Source organism: Ambystoma mexicanum, chromosome 1p (genome assembly GCF_040938575.1).
Source record: "Ambystoma mexicanum isolate Mex_15411 chromosome 1p, UKY_AmexF1_1, whole genome shotgun sequence".
NCBI classification, from domain to species: Eukaryota; Metazoa; Chordata; class Amphibia; order Caudata; family Ambystomatidae; genus Ambystoma; species Ambystoma mexicanum.
Genome location: NC_090921.1, coordinates 1096926446 through 1096949525, shown reverse-complemented (window position 1 = coordinate 1096949525; position 23080 = coordinate 1096926446). Strand labels below are relative to the sequence as shown.

Sequence of the window (23080 nt, the reverse complement as noted above, 5' to 3'; positions counted from 1 at the left end):
ACCCGCGTCAGAATTTAATTTCGGTCAGTCATGGTGCACAGAAATCAGTTCTAGACAGCTTCCAGCAGAAGACCCAAACGAGTAAACATGGAGACTCAGTAGGCACGGATGTTCAAGCAGGGGGTGATACTGGTAGGTGCCAATGGCTCAGGGGTTGAAGCACCAATTAAGGCTGTCTTGAGATCAGGTTTGAATAAAGGGTATTCCCTATTTTTTGTTGACGGGGGGTCTAATCTGATGGAAGGGACGATCTGTGAAGGAAAATTATGAAATACAGATTGACTACCCCTCTCTTTTAGTCTTGTATGGATCCCAGGTCAGGGTTCAGGGCAACCTGTGTATTTCATTGACTTAGGTAATCGCTTAGTTGAGAGAAATTGCGAAACAACTGCAATTTATTACAAAATATCTCTTTAATAGTCATAAAAATATCTTAAAAAACATTTCAGACATGATTATCAATCATACCATTCATTCATCATACTTCTATTCTAACAGGGGAGTTCTAAAACTGAGGAAAAAACTTGTGCATAACAGTTGTTCAATGTATGCAATTTAGACATTGGAAAAAGACATTAGATTTTCCTTAGGCAGTCGACATATGTTTCGGCCCATTATAGTATACCACTTATGTCAACAGTGGTCACAACAGTAAGTATCGGGCCATCTTCAGGACAACTATTACTTAGTGGTAGATCAATCTTCTTCCCCATTAGCACACAAACACATACATGTGCGTCTTCTGTTTGTGTGTCTTTGGATGCCGTCTTACTTTGGCTATGGCTAGCTCGATGTCCTACATGCTGTTCCTAAGTAAAACTCTCAGAGGTAGTGTACAATGGACATCTCTGATGTTCATACAGGTTAGTTGCTGCTATTTGTATATTGGAAACTGGTCTTGCTGTTGCTGCGTGCGGCCAAGTTTCTTTTTTACAGTTTATTTGGACATACGCGAGTAGACGAGAGAGTAGGTTCTCGTCTACTCACGGAGACAGGCTCCCTTTCCAGTGCACGGACGGAGCTGAATAAGGTAATAAACCAACTACTGGAACATATGTCCAAATAAACTGTAAAAAAGAAACTTGGCCGCACGCAGCAACAGCAAGACCAGTTTCCAATATACAAATAGCAGCAACTAACCTGTATGAACATCAGAGATGTCCATTGTACACTACCTCTGAGAGTTTTACTTAGGAACAGCATGTAAGACATCGAGCTAGCCATAGCCAAAGTAAGACGGCATCCAAAGACACACAAACAGAAGACGCACATGTATGTGTTTGTGTGCTAATGGGGAAGAAGATTGACCTACCACTAAGTAATAGTTGTCCTGAAGATGGCCCGATACTTACTGTTGTGACCACTGTTGACATAAGTGGTATACTATAATGGGCCGAAACATAGGTCGACTGCCTAAGGAAAATCTAATGTCTTTTTCCAATGTCTAAATTGCATACATTGAACAACTGTTATGCACAAGTTTTTTCCTCAGTTTTAGAACTCCCCTGTTAGAATATATGTATGATGAATGAATGGTATGATTGATAATCATGTCTGAAATGTTTTTTAAGATATTTTTATGACTATTAAAGAGAGATATTTTGTAATAAATTGCAGTTGTTTCGCAATTTCTCTCAACTAAGCGATTACCTAAGTCAATGAAATACACAGGTTGCCCTGAACCCTGACCTGGGATCCATACAAGACTAAAAGAGAGGGGTAGTCAATCTGTATTTCATAATTTTCCTGTCTTGAGATCAGGACAGAGGATCAGGGCTTCTCTGCGACCGCCACAATCGAGTGGATGATGGTCAACTGCAGGAGTCGTCTTTGGGTCATCAGCGGGCTGCTCGTCCCTGTAGAACTCTTCTTCTAACGTTGATCTACTGAACAGTCACAACAGTCCTCCTTTTATCCAATATTCAGGCTTGGAGCAAGCCCACCAATGGAAAGGATCTGCACCATTCACACAGCCAGTGGATATCCAGTAATGGACAGCCACTGGTCGTTACATCGGGCCAGCAACAGACTTTCACAGCCCCCTTCTCCGACACACACACACACACACTGATGCAGACAGCCCCTTAAGCCAGTGAAAGCCACAGATTTCCCGGAGAAAGGGATTTCCATACAAGACATTTGCTGACCTGAAAAGGCAGGAGGAAGGCCAGAGAACAAAATGGCCAAAGAACAACATGGTCAAAGAACAAGCGGCAAACCTTGTAGCCCAGCCATTTTAGGGTGCAAGCACCTATATGTAGCGGTAAATGCAAAAGTGCACAAGTAAAATAAAACAAAAACTGTACAAATATCACAGCTGTCACCAGCTTGTCTTTGGCACTTTGTTAAAGTAACCAAAACATCCACTATATAAAAAATATAAAAGGATACTAAGTATCCTAACTGCATTTCGCTGTACGCTGATGTGTGCAATTGTAACAATACAAGAATTCATAAGGTGAGACATAGGGCCTCATTATAAGCATGGCGGTCCGAGAACTACAGTACCGGTAAGCATGCCGGTACCGTAGTTCCCGGACCGCCATACTACAAGCTGTGCTCGCGGGCGCCTGTCAGCCCGCCAGTCTTTGACGGTGCATCTGACGTGCCCATTCCCATTGAGCATTATGGGGCTGAAATGGGAATGGGGACTGACAGGTACTGGCATCCGGTAACAGGAATTACCGGGTGCGGCAATGTCGGAATTACCTGGTAATTACTCATTGACGTGTGCCAGAAAAAATGCAACTCGGGCGGCAGCCGTGCCTGTTTTACGGGCACGGCTACATCCAGGGTTATAATGAGGCCCATAGTCTTAGTATTGACAGTCTTAGGGACTTGTCTGTTTCCACATAAGAATGAGTAGAACACACAAGGGAAGTAAAGCAGAAGGCTTCACTTGACTCCAAAAAGTCGGGACAGGGTACAAAACAAGCCGAGTGTCCCAAAGAAATCCATGGAGGGAAAGGTGAAAAAAGAAAATCTTTCCTAACAAGAACTGTAGTTGCTTGTTGATGAATTAGGTAATTCCTCGCTTATAGTGAGTATGCAATTATAGATGCTCTGCCCCATCAGCAATTCAGTTCCTTAAATTAATAGAATTTCTTGGTATAGTTTCATTGGGTTAAATTCATTTTAATTAAATGGGATTCTTATTTTTGTAGTCCATGTTGGTGTTTATGTGGGCCCTTGTTAGTACATCCCTGTGTCCCACAAACATTCATCAGCCTTTAGTAAGAAAGGTGCAATAAACTGACTGGGGCTTTAACCCAGAAACTGGCAGGAGCCAGGGCCAATTGAGAAGAAGCAATGTGACTGGTTTACAGGGAGCGCTAGCGCAGACCCGAGTGGGAGCAACAAGACCACCAGTGTTGGGAAAATAAGAGATTGTGCAGAGAGCTGGAGAGGAGTATGTAGCAGCATCAATTACCCTTGGCTGGCGGCTTAGAATGATGGCAGCTTAAAAAAGTCCTATGCGGGGAGGGGGAAATTCCTACCCAAAAAATCCCTCGAGCAGGAGGGGGGAGAGCCAATGTTGATGTCATCCCGAGTGCCACATGGCAAAGAGTGGAATGCTGCAGTATTGCGCCCATGGGAGAGTGTCTGGAAATGTAGCATCAGGATAAAGGAAAGAGACAGACCTGCAGAAATAAAGTGCCCCAACCATGAAAGAAATGTGTTGAAACAGTTCACCTTACATCAGGGGTATGTAACACGTGTCCCCTTGGTGTTTTGGACTGCACCTCCCATGATCCCTCACCATTCACTACGCTACCTATGGCCGGTGGGATGTGGATTACTAAACATATGAAGAGCCAAATGTTGCAGACCCCAACCTTGGATGGAGTAATCGGACTGACAGTGCCAAGATGCCGGAACAGTTCAGGCATTTGATTTGGAGCTGGACATTGGAATCAGGATACTAAATCCTTTAGATTAAACCTTTGCACCCAATTAATTCAGTCCTCCCTCCCAACACAGCTAATATAAGAGCTTACCCTTTTGTGTCCTGATAGGACCCTTTTGTGTCCTGATCGGATTTTCCCCATAGTCCAGTAGGTGGGTAGCAGTGATGTTCACTCTTTGAAGTCAGGGTAGTGAATAGGGGCAATATGACAGAGCATGTTGTTGTAATTAAGTCTCATGGACGCGAGTCTGTTGAAGGTGGTATATTGGCATGGAAGAAAATGCAACCTAGTAATTTAACAATAGAGTGACTTGGAAAGCAGCTACGTGGACCCAGGGGAATTTATCAGGATGATAAAAGCCAATAGTCAATCTTAATGTAGATGGTGTGAAGGAAACATAAGAGGTGCAGGACGAGGTGAAATATGTTGTTGGTTTAGAATCAGGATTTCACTCCTGTCTCCACTGCATTTGAGCAAGGTCGACTGAACCGTGTAGTAAATAGCTTTAACGTAACCAGGTGGCAGTTGATGCAGGGTTGGCATATGCAGAAAAGAGAATTCTTTTTTTGATTGGCAAAGGAAAAACTGTTGAAACCAAAAAAGACTGGATAAGAGGCATGGGCATGACGTGACATAAAAAGAAATAAAGTGGAGGTATTACAGAGAAACTTGAAGAACTGAGCACAACAGTATGGGACTTTGGGACATAAAAAGGCCAATGAGATCTATTGGGTTCTGGTCCAGAGAAAGGAGGTGATCCATAATGATACAGAACTCCCAACTGTGGAGTGGTTCAGACACATGAAGGGGGTGGTAAGATGTAAAGTTGCATGCCTAAGGGAGGTCCAGAAACATCATGGAGGAAACCGGTTTTCTGCCAGTAGCAGGGTGGAAACAAGCTTGATGGGCATCAAATAGGTCGTGGGATTCCAAAAAAGGATTGCAGCTTGGGTGGCGACAAATGATTCAAATAATCGGGCATGAAAAGTAAGATTGGCGATAGGTTAAAAAGTCTTGAAATCAGAAGCTTTGCAGAATGTGCTTTTGAGGGAGGGAGATCCGCACAAGCTGAGAGAGCTATTCACTTTGTTAACAATAAAGACAGTGAGACACTTGGCAAGTTTCTCTGAACAAGGGCAAGGGACATAGATGAAGAGGTGATCTAGATTTTTTTTTACAGAGCATAAGAGGGGAGATTAAGGTGCAAGGCTATGGGAAGGAGACACGAAAGAAAGCAGGAGACAATGTCTCAGCAAATAGTTCCGACCTTTACCTAAAATCAGTTAGCTAGGCCTCAATGGAAAGAAGGGGGTGGGGTGGGAACAGGGTAGAGTTTGCTAATGACTTGAAAGGGGTTTCTGAATCAGATTAGTGCATCTGTGATTCTGGGGATGTGTGGGTGCATGTGAGAAAGACAAATTAACTGCTCCATGGGCTGTAGGAAAACCACCAAGAGAATCCCAAGGAACTGAAGTGATATGCATCAAGAGCATCCCAAGGAACTGAAGTGATATTTGCATTGCAGGAGCTCATGAAAGAAACCTTTGTGGTAGAAAATAGAAGGCTCCTGCCATGGGCCAATACATACTCCACCAACGAGCTCCAACACATGGCCACTCAGTAAAGAGAAGCACAATGGGTGGGAGAACAGTCTGGACACAAGGTGAAGATGGGAGAAATCAGCTGGAATTTTATTTGTGCTCCTCAGCAATATTGAGTCTATGTATAGTGAAATTCCTACATGTTGGAGTGCCTCGTGCAATTCTAAATAGTGGAAAGAAGGCAGGTCTACAATATGGTTTATTTTTTATAGCACTGCTACAGCACTTTGGTAACTTACATTTATTTGAATTCTACAAAGCACAGCAGGATAGGGTTGGTGGTGTAAGGTCTGGTTTCACAGCTGAACACATTCTGTCTAATAAATAGGGGCAAAAAGCAACTGACAGGTAATGGACAGTTTCTGAAAGACAAGTAACAAAATTGTTCCCATGGCCTATTCCCACATATACAGCAAAGGTACAATAGGGGTGGAATGACACCTCCCACAAATATTGAGCAAGTAAACAAAAGATAGGACAGGCAGTAGTGGTGAATGCTTCTCAAACATACAGTGAGGAAAATTAGTTATGGTACACACCCATTTCAAAAATAAGCTAATATTGCTATTTTTACCAAATACTACAAAGACACTATTTGAAAAAAGTCTCTAGTGTGAAGCTCTCAACAATAAAAAAGGAAAATGAGATGCAACCTGCAAATGAATTCCACCGTACTTTCAGAGGAAAACACTAAAAGGACATAGGTTTTCCACTTCACAGATCATTGAAATCCCTTAATAATTGGGAGTACTTTTTTTGGTTATTATTGGGAAACATAGGAATTCATTAATCTTTACTCCAGTAAAGCGGTCTCAAAGTGTGTTATGGTTCATCCTTGAATATAAAAATCCTGCCCCAAATCGCAGTTAGGCTCATTTATATTTGTTTGGGAATTTGTACATCACCAATTTAATTTTGTTAGCTTTATTTTATTGTACCAAATGCGTGTAAATGGCAAACTACTATTCAGTTCACTTCGGATTCTGTAGCAAAGCCTTACATAAATTGTATTTTTGTATATTGTAATTTGTATTTTGAACTGATTAAGCTCATCATTAAATTACAGGCATTAGTAAAGGTTGCTTGCAATTTGACTTTCTTTATTATGTGAAATTACTCAGCAAAGGATTTGGTGGAAATGGCATATTTTCCAACTAAATTGCATTGGATTTCACTTGCAGATTGAATGTGAACATAGTTTTACACCCTCTAACTGTTGAGGCAGAATTCCATTTTTGCAGCTAGCTTGCCTAACCTGGAGGCCTCCTACCCCAACCTTTTTTGCTGGCTTCCTTCCTCCCTTTTTTCCTCCTTGCCAGGCTTAAAGCAAAGGGTGACAGAGTGTGGCTTGGTCTTTATGTGCTGTGCCTTAAATGTCCTTATGATTCATAAGGAAAATGTATCCCAAAGGTGCCGCAATGTGTGCCAATTCATGAACCGTTCTCTGCTAGAAATGTGGTTATGCTGGTGATGACCTTTCACCTCATCCACCTGGTGGAATCCAATTTACCTGAATGGTCCTTTTATCCCCTCCTCGATTTACCCAAAATGGAGGTTGTCGTTTTAGACCCGAGGGTTACGTGACTATCCATTGCCCCTCTTTACGTGTAAAAGGAAGTGATCATCTCGAGCCACTGGATGCCTGTATTCCAGAACTGGGGACTGTAGTCATCCTGAAACCAAGTTTTGACTGGCATATGCAGATATACCTATGTGGGATTTTGTATATTATTCTCCTTTGTGTTTGAGACCCTTCTAGAATGTATGGGTGTGGTCGAAGTGATGGTATGCCATTGCCTGAACAACCTTCTGTTGAATGATTCATTTGTGTGAATGGGTGCTTTGTTCACTCGCTGACTCCCAGAGGGGACGAAAGCAGACCCCCCCCTTAACCAATCGCATGGTCTACTCCTGGAACTCTGTACCTGCTTCCTGGAAGGCCTAATGCTCCAGGAAGGACTGAAGATCTATAACAGTATCCTTTAACACTCCAAAGAATCTGACTGTGAAGCTCTGCCTCTCTAGATGACCACCAGGAACCCTCTGTGGTGCTCTTTTGCCCTGACAAACAGGGGACAACTGTATCCCAGCTCTGGCTTGAAGGCCCCATCCCCCTAAAGCTCCTAACCGCCCCTGCCTCACCAGAACCTACGGTGGATGCCGCTTCAGTGCAAGGACTCAGAAGACCATCCGTGCTTAGCTGACCGGAGCATCTTCATTCTAGGACATCAGGAGATCAGGCAAGCACCCTGGTTCCATCTCCCACATTGAGAAGCTGCAGGGGCCTGTGCAGCATGTATTCCTGAAAACGCACTACAAAAGAAAGCCCCCCCCCCCCAAAATAGACCTAAATGAATGAAAATCACCTTCTGGTCCTTCTTCCATTGCAGGCTCCTCTCGGTGCGACTAATTCAACATTTCTTTAATAGGTATTCTACCCTGGGGTCTCTCCAAGCTGACACCATCCTCAGAAGCCTAATACTGTGCCCAATGATGATGCAGGAATACTGCACAAATGCCTACCACCAAACTAAGCAGACTTGCCCTTCTGCTCCTCTGGCTCCGAACCTCAAACTGGGAATGACCAAAGCTCTGATATTCATTCTTCCCAAGGGTCTTGGTGTCCCACCTGCAACTGTGTGTTGTCGGTGGAAAACACCCATCGGCTGCATTTTTGGTTCCAGGGTATTTCTCTCCAGATTCTCTGGCGTTGCTGGTAAGTCTTTCGTCGCTCATTTCATCATCCCTGGATTCCTTCATCCTTAAGAGTCTCCTGTGGGACTCACCTCACCAGAACTCCAGGAACTGCTCCTTGGGGGTACTCGCACAAAAGGTAACTTTTTACCACCATAAACTGCCCCTACTCACACTACTGATTTCCATTGGTCTCTCTAAAAGGGTTTACATACCTGGTACTACATTTGATTATCTAGAAAGGAATAATTAATTCTAAACAACTCTTCTGAAATTGTTTTTATTACCCAATACATTGTGGCATCTTTTATATGTTACAAGGTTTAGTGATTGTTCAGCTTTAACTTCCTTTCTTCTATAAAGATTATATTTCCATAATATAGTGTGCGGACATCCTCTAATTGGTATAAATGAGAGGTGTTTACCATATCCTGACTGTTAGGCCTGGTCTGCTCTGTCATTTCTACCACTTGGACAGCCTGGTAAGCTATAAGGAATCCCTGGCACTACCCAAGTCAAAACCACAGCGCTTAAGGAAACACAAACATAAAGGACACATACAACAACATGCAGCATTGAATGGTTCTGCAGCATGCAACAGTGTTTCTACATATCCTTGACAGGAGCAGCATAGGTAGGAGAACTGAACACTTCTCACAGATGCAGAACAGGTACTCACAACGTGGCGTAGCAGGTTTCTCACACTTGGGACAGGTACAGCACAGACAGCAGCACTGCCTGCTTCTGACAAACATGAGCCAAGTACAGCAGTACGACAAGAGACTACACAGAACAGTTATAAGCAGCGCTACAGTTAAGAGGTGTATCAGTCACTTTTACTCCCTAAAATAATCAAATACTCCCAAAAAAACAATAAAAAAATACTCCCAACAAAAAATAGGAAACCCACACATAGAAGCCTGTGCCCCTACTTTCACCCACACAACTCCATGGAGATGTGTGGACCAGCAGTAGACGTACTGCCACAGGAAGAAACTTCTATGATTACTGCCTGACCTAAAAAGAGGTAAACATTTATCTTTTAATGTGCATGAATAACTAGGTGCAAAGTTTGTTAAAAACACTTGTTTTACAGTTAAACCTTTTTTACCTTGCTTATAAAATACTACCATTGGAAATGGGATATACATTTTTACTCTCTAAAAACATGATTTGACTGCTATCTTGAAAAAAAATAGGCAGTAAAACACTCAAACTTCAAAATCCTATCTGGAGCACTGGTTATAACACAGGAGCAGCATGAGGTACTGCTCACAAGTACAGGAGAGAGAGCAGGACTGCTTGCTTGTCGTAGATATAGGGGAGGTTCAGTGCGAGCAGCAGCAATGCAAGCGTCTCATGCATAAAGAGCGGTAGCAAGAGAGTCATACATAAAAGACAGGTACAGCATAAGCAGTAGCAATGTGTGCTGCCGTTACTGCTAGTGTGAGTACACATTCACCTCGAACATCAATGGCAAACTTGCACTGGGGGCAGATCACGGCATCGTGCATCCCGGGAAGAGGCAGAACACAGCCACACTCGGGACAAAAGTCTGATGCAGAGGTGAACAGTGATCCACGGATGTCCATTCCTGGAACAAAAGATGGAGGCGTCAGCAAGACCAGGATACTAATCTTTGTTTTATGTTCATTAAAAGGCGAGTACAATGTGCGGCAAAAGCTCCTGACAAACTGCTGTGTTAGACAAGTACAAGATCGCCATACAACATTTCTGCATCATTGTATTTGTGAGGAATCGAAAACTCTGCATTTAAAAGAGGTCTTTGAATAAGGTTTCATATTGTTAACGGTTTTTTAAACATCCCATTCGGATTGATTTTGTCTAGAATTGTGATTGATTGTTGTATGCATTTCTGCACTTGGTCCATTGGCAAGGTTTGCCCTGTAGTCTCATGTAAAATAATATGTAAATATTAAAGCAAACAAATGATCAATAAGCTATAATTGTAAAACAATGTGCCTCTTTTCAGGAGATTGTACATACTTTTACTAGTTCCATTTATTTACACAAGCTGCAAACTGAAATGTAAAACTTTCTGCTTGTGATATTGAGAATTTACCTGTTTTTTTTTAACCCTAATTTCGCCAGATAAGGGAGCCATGGCTTCGGGTCTTTGAGTTGTTGTCCCAGGATCACAGAATATGGTCAGGCAGGTAAAATGTGATGAAAACACAACACTCCTTGTTCAAATGCCAAAACATTAGACCCTATCCACAACGAATAAAGTGAACGCTGGGTTAATTCCTACAATGCATCATCATTGGCAAAACGGAAGGTCCTGAAGACTCTGGGCTGATTCACAGAGCGTTTTCCAATGGGATTGCGCCATTATAAAACGCTTCTGTGAATCAGGCCCTTAGCCTATTAAGTGCTAAACTCGAGTAGAGGACAGCAACAGAGTTTGAAATGATCATTGAAAACACACGTGCAAAAGGTAATGAAGCAACTAAAACATACAGCCACTTCACCATCAAGTAAACCAGACTCTCGGGGGAATTAGAGCAAGCCAGGTTTAGCACTCCGGAGGTGAGCAGTGTGGCCAGAAGGTACCAATAACAAATACACAAACAGATTGATCACACAATATCTTCTTCGAAAAATAGAATCTGTAAGCCCACAAAAAAAGGGAAAAGTTGCTACAGATACAGGCAAGTAAAACTAACATCAATGTGTAAATCAGGCAACAATAGTTTACAGTCTCTAAAGGTACCTGGCCGTTCCAGAAAGTCATTTTCAGAGGATGGAGGGACCTTTCAAAAAGGTAAGCAAGGTTTTTTCTATGGTTTCAGAAATAGGGAAAAGGGAGATCAGTAGAAGCCAATGGGACAAAGACTTGAAGAAAATAAAACTGTTCTTTGCAGAATAGGTCTCACCTTTGTGAAAAGTACAAACAGCTGCAGTGTCAATGTTCCGAAAGGATCTGGTGGGTGGCAAGAGTCCAAAGAGGGAACACGAGATGAGGATCAAGACAAAGAAGAAGCCCTCCATCAGCAGAAGAGGAAAGAAAGATAAATCCAAGAGTCCAGGAGCCAGTCCCAATGCAGGCGTGGGGCACGGTTGCAGGGAATGTGCAGAGGTAAGGTTCTCCAGAGACACCTACCTGAAGGCTTTGGCTACAGTGAACCGGTGAAGAGGAAATCAGCCGACCCTGTGGAGGATGGATTATTAAAGGATTCTCTGCCAGCTCAGTCACGTGTCCAAGCCAGCAGTGCAGGAAAAAGGTGGAGGGTCTTTGGATGCAGTTGGTGCACACTGGAGATTCTTGGTTCCTACAACATTCACAGGGTAAGAGGCAGGATTCTAACAATGGGGACATCGTCAGGACACCACAGGGAAGGAGGCTTACTGATGATTCGTCCTCTGGACTACACTGGAGAGGAGCAAGCGACCTCAATCTTCAGGTTGCAGTTTCGGTGATGCAGTCGGCAACCGGCTGCACAAGCTGTGGCGCTTCCCAGTTCAGGGAGATGAAACCATGGTGCTTGCCAAGTGTCTCCAGATGAAGAAAATCAGGTTCAGACGTCACAGAAAAGCAGAGTTATCTAAATCAAAGAGGTTGTTGCTATCTGGGACAGGTGATGAAGGCACCGTCAGGAGCTTCAGGGAGACAGGGAAGGTGAGGTGATACAGCTGTCCCTGCTGCAACAGAGAGAAGAAGTACTGCCGTCTGTTCCTTCTTGGTCGCTGGAGAGGCAGCACTTTGCCATCTGATTTCTCAGAGTGCTTGAGGTGCACATGTAGAGCTTCAGTCCCCTTGCTTGATTAGCAGGCGTTCCGGTGTACAGGTTTGGGTCATCAGCAAAACACGATGAGCTAGCTCATCAGTTGGACTCATCGTTACCTAATCAGGAACCTGGCAAAGCTCTGACTTGGGAACTGCAGCCTGGGAAACCAGCTGTAACTCCCAGCTGTGGTCAGGTGACAAGTGAAGTGGGTAAACTGTATCTAAGGCATGTTGAAGCTGCAAGAGCCAGAAGGTGATGCTCAAAAGCAATATGCAGACCCCAAGCAGGTAATTCAAGGAAAGGGGCTCTGGTCATGGGAAAAATGCAAGATTCCAGCAAGGCGGGAGGAAGTGCAGCAGGGGAAGAAGAAAACACTCAATACACAAATCCGGATTTAAAACGTCATTTCTATTACAGGAAGGGTTGGATGAACACCCACTGCAAGCAAGGGAAGGATAACAGAACAGAGTACAAACTTGGCAACACTATGAACAGGACAGGGAAGAACGAAAACATCTCAGGGGAATGATTGTCAATGCCTCTGGACGAATGCTAGTCCACCCTAGAGAGGATCTGCAAGATTTTCCTGTGAGTTGGTTTCACTCTATCGTTTGGGCCTTGAAGATATTGGTTGGATAAACTCCTTCAGTGTCTCGGACCCATAACCAAAACACAAGAGGGATACAAGTTGGTCCAACAGTGTTGCGAAAAAGGTATACATAAAAAAGTATGAGGGTCTAATCTAAGAGGACCTAGTGTCCAATTCCCTAGTCTCATAAAACACAGTTATGAACTGATATGATAAGTCATTTATAACGCTCCTGTAAGTGTTTCTAGGTGTGAGAAGACAAGGAAGGGAAGGGAGGACAGAAGGAGGACAAAACAACAATCTTACTGGGCTTTGTGTCAATCAGATCGCGCAAGTGCAGGGGGGGTGGATGGGGAGAAGTGCCAGGGGGAGGGGGGCAGGGGAGAGTACAAGTAACTAGTAAGTGCAGCTGGGATGTGGATCATAAGTGCAGAGAATCAGGGGACTGTAGGATTGCAGCTACTGTCCCTACAGTGGTTGGGATATATGGAGGCAGTGCAAGGGCAACCGGTCATGCAGGAGCCTGGTCCTGTAGGTTCAGTGGGTGGCTAGGTAACCAGTATGCGCAGCAGACAGGGACATCAGCAAGGGAGAGAGAGAGAGAAAGCAGAAGCGAAAAGGAAGATCTTGAGTTGCTTCCGGAACCTTAAGTGGTCCTGCTCAAGTTTGAGAGACGCAGGGACGCTGTTCCAGAAGGAGGTCCCAGCCAAGGACAGAGGTCTACCCACCACTCTCTGCCTGGAGAAGCATCTGACCCCCTCAGAGTTGGAGGTCGATGACCAGAGGGCTCGAGAAGGAAGATGCTTAGGAAGAGAACGATTAATGTATTGTGGTCCCATGCCCCAGAAAGCCTTGTGGACGACGCAGAAGGTCTTGAACTTGTTCCTCGCAGCCACAGGGAGCCTTACTGGCATTAAAGCTGAGATCGTTGGAGGCACACCATTCCTGAATAGCAGACAGACAGTCTGGTATGAGAGAAGGAGCAATGAGGCTGAGGGGAGCCTGAAGGAGGGCTGGTGTCATCTGCATAACACTGAAAGTTAGAGCAGAAGATGCGGTGGGCCACAGGTGCTAGGTAGTGGTTAAATAACCAGGGAGAGAGGTTAGACCCGTGGGGAATACCACAAGTAGAGAGAGAGAGAGAGAGAGAGAGAGAGAGATAGGGGAGAGGAAAGACCCAAGTTAGACCTGGCAGGGGCGATTAGTGAGAAAGGTGGTCAACCAGCCAAGGGCCTGACCAGAGATACCCAGGTTGTCTCGGAGACGATTGAGCAGGATGGCGTTATTAACAAGAATGGCGTTATTGGCCGTGTCAAAAGCAGAGGATAGGTCAAGGAGAATGAGGACAGAAGGAAGGTTAGATTCAAGATTGGAGAGCAAGTTTTCAAGGGTGTTCAGGAGAGCAGTTTCTGTGCTTCTGGCTGTTCTGAAGCAAAACTGGTGGTCATGGAGACAACCAATAGATTCAGTATGTAGATTAAGCTGGGAGATGGCCAGCTTTTCCAGGAGTTTGCCCAGGAAAGGAGTGAAGGAGATCGGGTGATAGTTTGCCAGAGAGGAAGGATCAGTAGAAGGCTTCTTAAGAAGGGGGTGCACAAGGGAGTGCTTAAGGGGGAATGGGATGGTTCCAGTGGCAAAAGAGTAATTGCAGAAATCGGCCAAGGATGGAGCATGGGTATCGATGTGGTCCTTGATGGTTCTGGAGGAGCAGAGGAGCACCAGCTTTGACAAGACATTCATAGATAGGACTTGTCTAGAAACCTCGTCAGGAGTGAACAGGGGGAAGGAGGAGAACGGAAGAGGATTGGCCATAGAGGGGCCTGCAGAGTTTGAGGAAGAAGAGGTAGAGGAAGAGAGAGAGTGGACAGGATGTCCTCAGTTTCAGTGGTGAAATGAGATGCCACGGCTGTGCAGATTGCCTGGGACGGAACAGGAGAGGTAGAGACTGTAGCAGAATTGGCCAGCTCCTTGCAGATTTTGAAAAGTGCAGCCGAGTTTTTAGAGGCTGCAGAGACGCAGGCTTTGATATAGGCTCGCTTTTTAGAGAGGACAGAGTCTGTATTGCCTTTGGAGCAGGCGGCAGGCCAGTTTGTCAGAGGGTGTGCTTGATGCCCTCCACTTCCGCTCTGCCACCCTCCACTTGCGCTTAAGGGTGGCAAGGTCGGAATCGTACCAAGAATTACACTTGGATGCAGGCTTCAAACGGATCCTCATGACAGAGGCAAGGACATTAAGAGTAAGAGATAGATGCAGGTTGGAAAGGGCTGTGTCAGAGTGTGAGTCAGCCAAAGGAGTAGGAAAGAGGAGAGAAAGTAACAGTGAAAGCCTCCACCGACACACGCTTCATGGGCCAGATGACCGAGAAGGTGGATGGCAGTGCTGGGGATGGCTTAGCCTGACAGGAAGAGAGCCACAGGTGAGAGGAGAGAAGAATGTGGTCATTCCAAGAGAGGTGGTGGGGGGCATAGAGAGGGTGAGGTCCGAGGAGATCAGAGCATCAAGTGTGTGCCCTGCAGTGGGAGTCAGGCCAGAGGGTAGATGCAGTCACAGAGGTTGCGAAAGAGCCAAGTGGAGGGGCTAGTAGCATCCAAGTGGATGTTAAAACCTCAGAGGAGGAGAAGTTGAGAGGTAGAGGTAAGGCGGGAGAAGAGGTCAGCCCACTCAGAGGAAGAGGGTGACCTGGCTAGGTGGCCTCACTGAGCGAGAGGCCAGGAGAGATGGAGAGCCTGCAGATGAGGCATTTGAAGGAGGAGTAGGCCTGCATAGGAATGACAGAAGCAGGGATCCACTCCAGAAAGATCAGGGCTACTCCCCCTCCAGGACGGTTGGTTCTGGGTTTGGAGAGGATCTTGAAGCCTTCAGGGAGGAGAATGTCAAAACTCGTGACAGAGCTGGCCGTGAATCAAGTCTCGGTCAGACTTGAGTATATTCAAATCATGCTCTACCAGGAGACGGCAGATATCAGAGGAGTGTTCGACAGCGGAGCGAGAGTAAGAGTAGTGACGTGGAACAGGTTGCCACCTTTGAAAGACTTCCGTGGAGGGGTACAGGCATGAGATACGCCCTGCAGAAATGTTAGAGGAGCCAGAGAAAGGGCAGAGGAGGAAGGAGGAGGTGGAAGGGTAGTCAGAGAGGAAGGAGTGCTGGAGAGGTGGGTGAAGGAGGAGAAGGCAGAGCAGCCAGAGAAGCAGGGGAGGGTGGCGGAGGAAGGAGGTGGCAGAGCAGCCAAAGAAACAGCAGAGGGTGCCAGAGAGGTGGTGGCAAAGGAGCCAGAGAGGGGTTGATACGAGTAGCAGGGGAAGAAAGGAAGTCGGTAAGACGCAGGAAGAGTCTATCAAAAAAGAGGAGATTGGCCTGGGGGCCCTGGACCAAGACGGTACCATTTAAGTAGACATTAATGAGGTCTTCTTGGAGTGGAAGGAGTTGGGGGGGGGGGGTCCTCCCACTGGGTACCACCATTTATGGGAGAGGAGGAAAAAGGAGAGAGAGCAGAGACCATATGTGGGGTCCATAGGCCTGGAGAGGGAACAACAAAGAGGATGTCGGTAAGGGTCTGTCTGGAGGCAGCACTGGTGTAGGTATCAACAATAGGGAGGCCTGGGTTAGAAACCAGGATGTCCCTTTTGAGATTCTTCCTACCAAACTTAGTGAGAAGGATAGGATAGTCGATAGAATAGCAGTTAGAGAAGATCGGGGAGAGAGCACCATAGAGGGTGCGGGCGGAGAGCAAGGGGGGGGGCACAGCCCAAGAAGGAGAGGGGGGGGACACACGCTAGAGGCAAATAGGGGGGAGGCACACAGGGAGGTCAACACAAAGAGGGGCAGCCAGAAGTACAACACAGAATAAGAACACTGGGGCCTTGCAAGGTCCTTGCGTGAGTGAAGAGAATGGTGCATGCAGCAAAATACACTACAATGGAACTCAGGTCGTGAGAATGCAAGTACAGTATAGAATACACAACTTATGGTCAAAAAGGGCCCTAGAGAAGAAGAAGAAAAGCAAGCAGTGCAGCACAAACAATACAAAGTACAATAGTAACCCAACAAAGCAAAACACTGGTAGTCCAAGGAAACCAGGAAGTAAGATGAATGCAGGTAAAGCAATGGAAAGACAATACAGTAGCGAAATGCAAAACAGTGGACGGAACAGTACAATGATCACAGAATGTAAGGGCGTAGGAAACAAAGCACAGGCAGGGAACAATGCACTGGACGCAGCTCAGGGGGGCCTGAAGAGCAAGGGGAGGAGGGAAAGGGTAGCATGGAGAACAACTCCAGAGGGTTAACGCGTGGGGAGCAATGCGGAGTGGGACGCGCAAGGGCCAGGGGCGAGGGGAAGGTTGTATGGGAGCAACGCTGGGACAAGTTGCATGGGGAGCAGAGTGGGACGGACTAGGCTGGGCGAGAAGGGAACTTTGCGTGGGAGCAGAACTGTGACAAATTGCGTGGGGAGCAATGCAAAGAAGGATGCGCTAGGCTGGGGGGGGCCGGGAAAGTTGCGTGGGAGCAGCGCTGAGACAGGTTGCGTGGGGAGCAACGCAGAGCGGGGGACACACTAGGCTGGGGGAGAGGAGAAGGTTGCCTGGGAGCAGAGCTGGGTCCGGGGGAGCAAGGCCTAGGATGCAAAGAGAGGCGTGCGGGCAGAGGGGCAGTGTGGAACAAGAGCGAGGGGGGGAACAATGCATGCATATAGCACGCTGCTGGGTTTACCATGATTTGTTTGAATCCGAAATGACCAAGAGAGAAAGAAAATAACTTTTTTTCAAAAAGAACTTTCGGTTTCATCTCCCAGAGACATTTCGGACTACCGCTCCCTCTAGCCCCTTACTTACCTTCTGGGAGCACACATCCAAGTGTACTGCCGCCTCAGCAATCCCTCTGTGACACGAGTTTTTCACGCACATGGAAGGGACCGGCGCTGCAGGGTCCCCTCTTTTTTTCTTTTTTTTAAACGTTGCTTGTCGCCTGCTTTCCTTATTATGGAAGCTGGAGACCCCCCCCACAATCCATGAAGTCACAGAATGTCGTCGATCAAGGGCGGGCGGGGGACACCCCTCCTCCCTTTAGAGATTTGTGGAATTTGTACCTCCCCCCCCCCAATCGCCCTATTCAGCATTTTCTTCTGTTCTTTTTTTTCTTCTCAATTTATACGGATACCTGCTGCTGGCTATCTTCAGATCATTCACAGTTACAGGGAGGTATTATTAAAATTGGCTAACCGCACTTTGACTTCTCCTTGGGTGGTTTCTGGGCTCAGATACTATGACCTTCTGACCACTGGATGCTTTCCTGGACTACTGGGATGTAGACACAGCCTATGCTCACCAAGTACTTCTGATTACCTGTATCATTAGGGGATACACAAGACTATTACCAGAAGGAATTTCTCCACTCTTGCTTGGCTGCTTTTCAAAGTGAAATTATCCTTGCCCACCATCCAAGGGATTAATTTCAGTGTTTGAATCTGCAATAAGCTCCGAACTCATGCTCTTCTGGGTCTATGCCGTCAACTGGGCTCTGCACTATGAACCCAGCACGGTTGCAATCTGCTGCTTTCTTTCAACACCCTGGTCCTGGGCAGGCTTTGTGCTAAAGCCCCCAGTATGCTTTTGGCAACATGTTTTCGTTGCCGAAGGCTTGACAGGGACAGTACTACAGTGCTCAATAATCTGCTCCTCTCGCTTCTCCTTTTCCACAACAGTGCATCTCCTTCCCAACTCCCAGACTGCCTGTGGCCTTCTGCCTCTTTTCATACTTTTTGGCTGGCTCCAATTGCTCCAATAATGCCTATAATTAGTTGGGAAGTTTGCCTATTAGGCCTGGGCACAAGGTTAGTTAGTGCTCCTTGGTTCCACCTCCCTCGCAGGTGGTTCCCATTTTAACAAAGTATTTTAATTTGGTGTGGCATCCCCAGATTTGCAGGTTCAGCGATTGCTTGATTGGAGATGGGACTGCTAACGGATGCAGGCGCACCTTCACGGCTTGGGTACCTGCTTGTGTGGCAACAGCATCCTACGTAGTTTGCGAGTCCTCCGGTTCAACTCTCCTGGGGGAGGGGAGGTGTGTCTGGGTTCACAGGCTGCTAGCTCGCTCAGATGCAATGAATGGGCAGGTTTACCAGTCAATCACTCACTCTTTTTAACACATCCACACTTCTGAGTCCCAGCTGCTGCCACAAACGCACAACATCTTAAATGTCTTTTGGGGCATGGTCGGCAGACCGCACTGGGCGGGGTCCCCTGCGCACCAGGTTGTGAAGGAGATGCTCAGGTAGATCCACCCCATGCTATCTCACAGAGCGGGTGGCTTCCCCTGGACCTCAGAGCCTACAAGTCCCCACCAGCCAGTGCCTCATAGGTGACTCTGGCACAAACCCAAAATCCTCATGCAAAATGGAAGAAATGCAGAGAAAGCACTGCACACAAACCACCAAATATGTAGACATCCCCAAGCTGCATGCCTCCAAGTGGCCCCAATTTCATGGCTGAGTTGCGTTCTGTCAGTCCTAGTTTTGTAAAGGGCATCTGGAGACTTGTAGTTTTATTTTCCACAATGAACTAAGAGTCCTAGCATGCAACCTACAAAACCAGCACTGGCTGCAAAGTGGTGCCATGTGATGTCTGATGCCTTCACACATCACATGGCACCACTTGCATCAATGAAGCTGCAACAAACAACGGACGTCTCCTGGAATGAGCACAGCAATCACTGAGCATTATGAAATAATGTAGTGAGCGGACAAAGACAGTGTGCAAACAAACAGAGGGTGCCCAGAAACCTTCTTGAAAGAGGACTGTGTTCTAGATTTCAATCTTCATTTTCAGCAGATGTGTCGCCAAAAGACCGTGCCAAGACACCGCAGGTCAGCTCTTGGAAAAACAGTCTATAGCATATGGCCCCTGGCATTTGCTGTTGCGCTTCGGACAATACTGTTACAAGAAAAACTACAGATCCTATGAGGAACAGCGAACCGTGCCATCATTGCTTACGCCCTATGGTGTTCTACCCCATATAAAACACCAGAGCAATCCAGGAAGTTTATGAGCCCAGCAATAAGAGCCTAAGAAGCTGGTTATCCTCAACATGTTCGATTTGCCCTTCCGAGTGCATGAGCAGTGTTATTGTCAAGTCTTAGTTTTCCTGGTTTAGAACCCTGTGCCTGTACCACAACCTTGCTTGCATCACCCTTGCCTCTACTGAGCTGGCTCAGTTCGCATTTTACCCAGACTGCTCTCTGGATTGCATTTAGAATCACTATTATTGTGACACATTTGTTGGCACTGCATGGGCCACCAAACCTGTGAAGCTCTAGCTCAGCATTCCAATACTTTATTTTGCTTTCATAGGCATCTTGTGTGTATTTCTTGAAGGAACCATCAGCTACCTCAGTGCAGAACTGTGTGAATCCCTGGAGACCCCTCCACATAGGAGTTGCTTAATGTGTTTTGTAAGGTGTTCCCATGAGGAAAGACTTTGGGTCTCCCCACTAGTGGAGGACCTCAACGTCAGACAGTCTACAATCATCCTTTGATCAAGGAAGTCAAAAATGCGAACCATGTAATGGAGAAAATATTAGGAAGATGATCTTTGTACACTGGAGTTGGACTAAGAGGAGAACGTTTCTATGAGCTATTGTAGAAGGGCCAACTGTTACTTGCTTTCCGTATGTCTTGAACATAGCAAAATGTAGTGATGAGTCCGCCTGTCTGCCACAAAAGAACAGACCATGCTCAAACACGAGAAAGTCAAGTCTCATCTCAGCATCCTTCCAAAGCAGTGCCACCCTCTGTCGGGGCAATCAGCCCTCCATAGACTGCACTTCTGTGATCTGGTTCAGAATTTGGATCCTGCAGGTTAAGCACGTGTAGCAGGGTGGTCACTGGATTCCTGAGCTCACCATAGGACACTACTCACTTCACATCAGACACTTCTCACTAGAACACAGGAGAGCTAATCACTGGATGCCAGCTATGCCCAGCTCACGCATGCACCTCCTCAGACTATTAGTCCATATGTCACTCCCATTGTGACGCAAAAGATCATTTGCATCCATCAACTCACCAGTAGCCCTCTTGTTTTATACCCCAGGAACCCATAATTTATGGAACACTGTGATTTTAACACAGAACTCCCAACAATATTAGTATTGCCTTGTCAAGACATTCAAAACAAACTCCATTAAGGGCCATTCGAGATTACAGCGCAAATAATGACAGCACTGCAACAATTTTTACTGCTTTCATTGTTCTAGCGTGCAGTCCACCTTTTATTTATTTGCACGTTACCCACTGCTGGTAACTGTTATTGCTTCACTCCATACAAAACCAAGAACCTCCATCCCGAGCGTTACTAACAGCAGACTATTTTGCAATATCCTGGAATACCAGTAATCCCTTTTCAGAGTTGAAGGCTGTGTTTTTTACCTGGCTTGGATTTATCATGAAGAAAATACATTTTATGCGCTTCATAGCCTGCCAGGGCCAGAACGTATGCCACCATTTGCCTCCCACTATAGTTCTACAGGAAGTTGTATGTTTTCACTTCTTTGAGGATGTTGCAGCAAGAACCAGAGAACAACTTATTGGTGAACTGAGTCACACTTTTATTACTACCTTACACACTATTAGCCCAATGTTTAATTTCGTGCAATTTCAAGATGAAGTTCTTTGTGATCGGTGGATGGTGCCCAAAAACAATAACATGGACGTGCAATGTTACGGTTTAGATGCTGAACCCCTGATGGATCCAGGCAGAATCTTAGATAAAGAAGTCAAGCATTCCATGCCCAGGTGTGCTGCCACATCCAAGGAGCTAGTAGTGTCTGGCCATTGAAAGGGGAGGGTGCAAGTACTAGGGCACCCAAACAGGAGGCTTTTCCCTTTGTGTTGTTGAGTGAGGTTATTTTGGCAACGCAACTCATGCACCGCCTAGAGGGAATGAGGAATCTGTAGTGAGGGGTAGTATTTCTGTTAAAGTTAAAGGATATTTATGTGTCGTTCGTATATATCTGGAAACTTGGAACAGCGAAGGATAGATGTCAGGGATTGGATGTATACATTGAGCAACGAGGGGAAAAATCATAGGTCCACTGGGAGGGCCTAGGTTTATTCTGGATGGGCTATATCTGAACTCACCTAATTTAATGCAGGTGGTGTGATGAGTATTAGGTAGATTTTATGAAAGATTTTTTTTTATTTATTTATTATTATTATTTTTTAACACACCATGAATGCAGAAGAAATGTGCCGAGAAAGGTTCACTGACAAAGTGATGACCTTGACTCCATAGTACTTTGGTTACTCCATTGAAATGTGGGTGTTTCAGGAGGTATCACTTATATCCAGAATTCCACTCTTGGCGCGATCTATGTATCGTCAAGAGAAGAACAAATTACTTACCGTTGGCAATGGTCTTTCTACTTGATGTTCCTCCCACGTATTCCTCATCTTTCATATACTCGGATATCCTGCTTGCAGCTTTGCGAAACTTCACAGGAGATGGCGCTGTGCGTAGACATCCTCATGCCCATCCGAGCCTTTCATCAACTCTCGACCAGGACGTCGGTGTTAGTATAAATAGCACACACCGCGCCCATTGCCTCAGTTCATGTTTTTCCTCTCACTAGCACAGCCGCCTCCAATACTAAAAAGACTTGAGCATTAACGTAGAGGAAGGTGTAAATCACGGAACGTTTCCTAGAGGATAAAGGAGCAGGTTGGGTGGGTGATGATGAATATCTCAGAGTAACATCCAGTAGAAAGAACATTAGCAGGGGTAAGTAATTGGTTCTTCTAATGGATTGTGTCCTCCCACATATTCCTCATCTTTGATAGGCTCTCAAAGCAGTATGTGGAAGGAGGAGGGAATGGAGAATGTATTTCTGATTTATGCTGTGTAAGAGAGTCTTCCCAAATGTAGTGTCCTGACCCGATAGAGAGTCCAGGCAATAATGCTTTGTGAATGCATGCAACGAAGACCAGGTGGGCAATAATGCTTTGTGAAGGTATGCACCAGAGACCAGGTGGCAGCACAACAAATGTCCTGCACTGGCACTCCTCTCTGAAGGGTTCTATGTTGTTTCACCGACAGGAGTTTTTTTAATGGAATTTTTGCCAAAAGAATTCCATCGAAAAAACGAATATAATTTTATCCTTATGGAAGATAGTGAATGGCGGTTTAGGGAGTCTGGAGCTCGCCAACTCTGCGTACTGTGAAACAGTTTGTTTTTAAAGAAAGCGTCCTGAGAGGACACGAATGAAGAGGCTTGAAAGGAGCACCCATCATAAAACTGAAAACCAAATTGAAATCCCATACCAGAAAAATAATAGGAACGAGCGGGAGGATATTAATTAATGCATCAGAAATAGGGAGTTTGAATTAGGAGCCTGGCTCCGGCAAACACTTGAAAATTGGTAGCGCAGCCCGACAGACCCTTACTGTTGAAACTTGAAGCCCCTAATGGGTCAGGTGCAGAAGAAAAGATCACTGATGGTGTGTCACAAGTGAATGGGTCAATTTTCTTGTCTCTACACAAGCTGC

The 23080-nt window shown here is 45.8% G+C and overlaps 1 protein-coding gene across 3 annotated transcripts in view; it reads right to left on the bottom strand.

Moving 5' to 3' along the window:
• Positions 1 to 23080, bottom strand: part of POLR1H (RNA polymerase I subunit H) — a 234904-nt gene that overhangs the window by 159995 nt on the left and 51829 nt on the right. For all 3 annotated transcript variants that reach the window (XM_069604703.1, XM_069604701.1, XM_069604702.1), the window contains exon 2: positions 9666 to 9797. In XM_069604703.1, coding sequence (XP_069460804.1) covers positions 9666 to 9797 — 132 coding nt within the window. The remainder of the gene's footprint in view (positions 1 to 9665; positions 9798 to 23080) is intronic.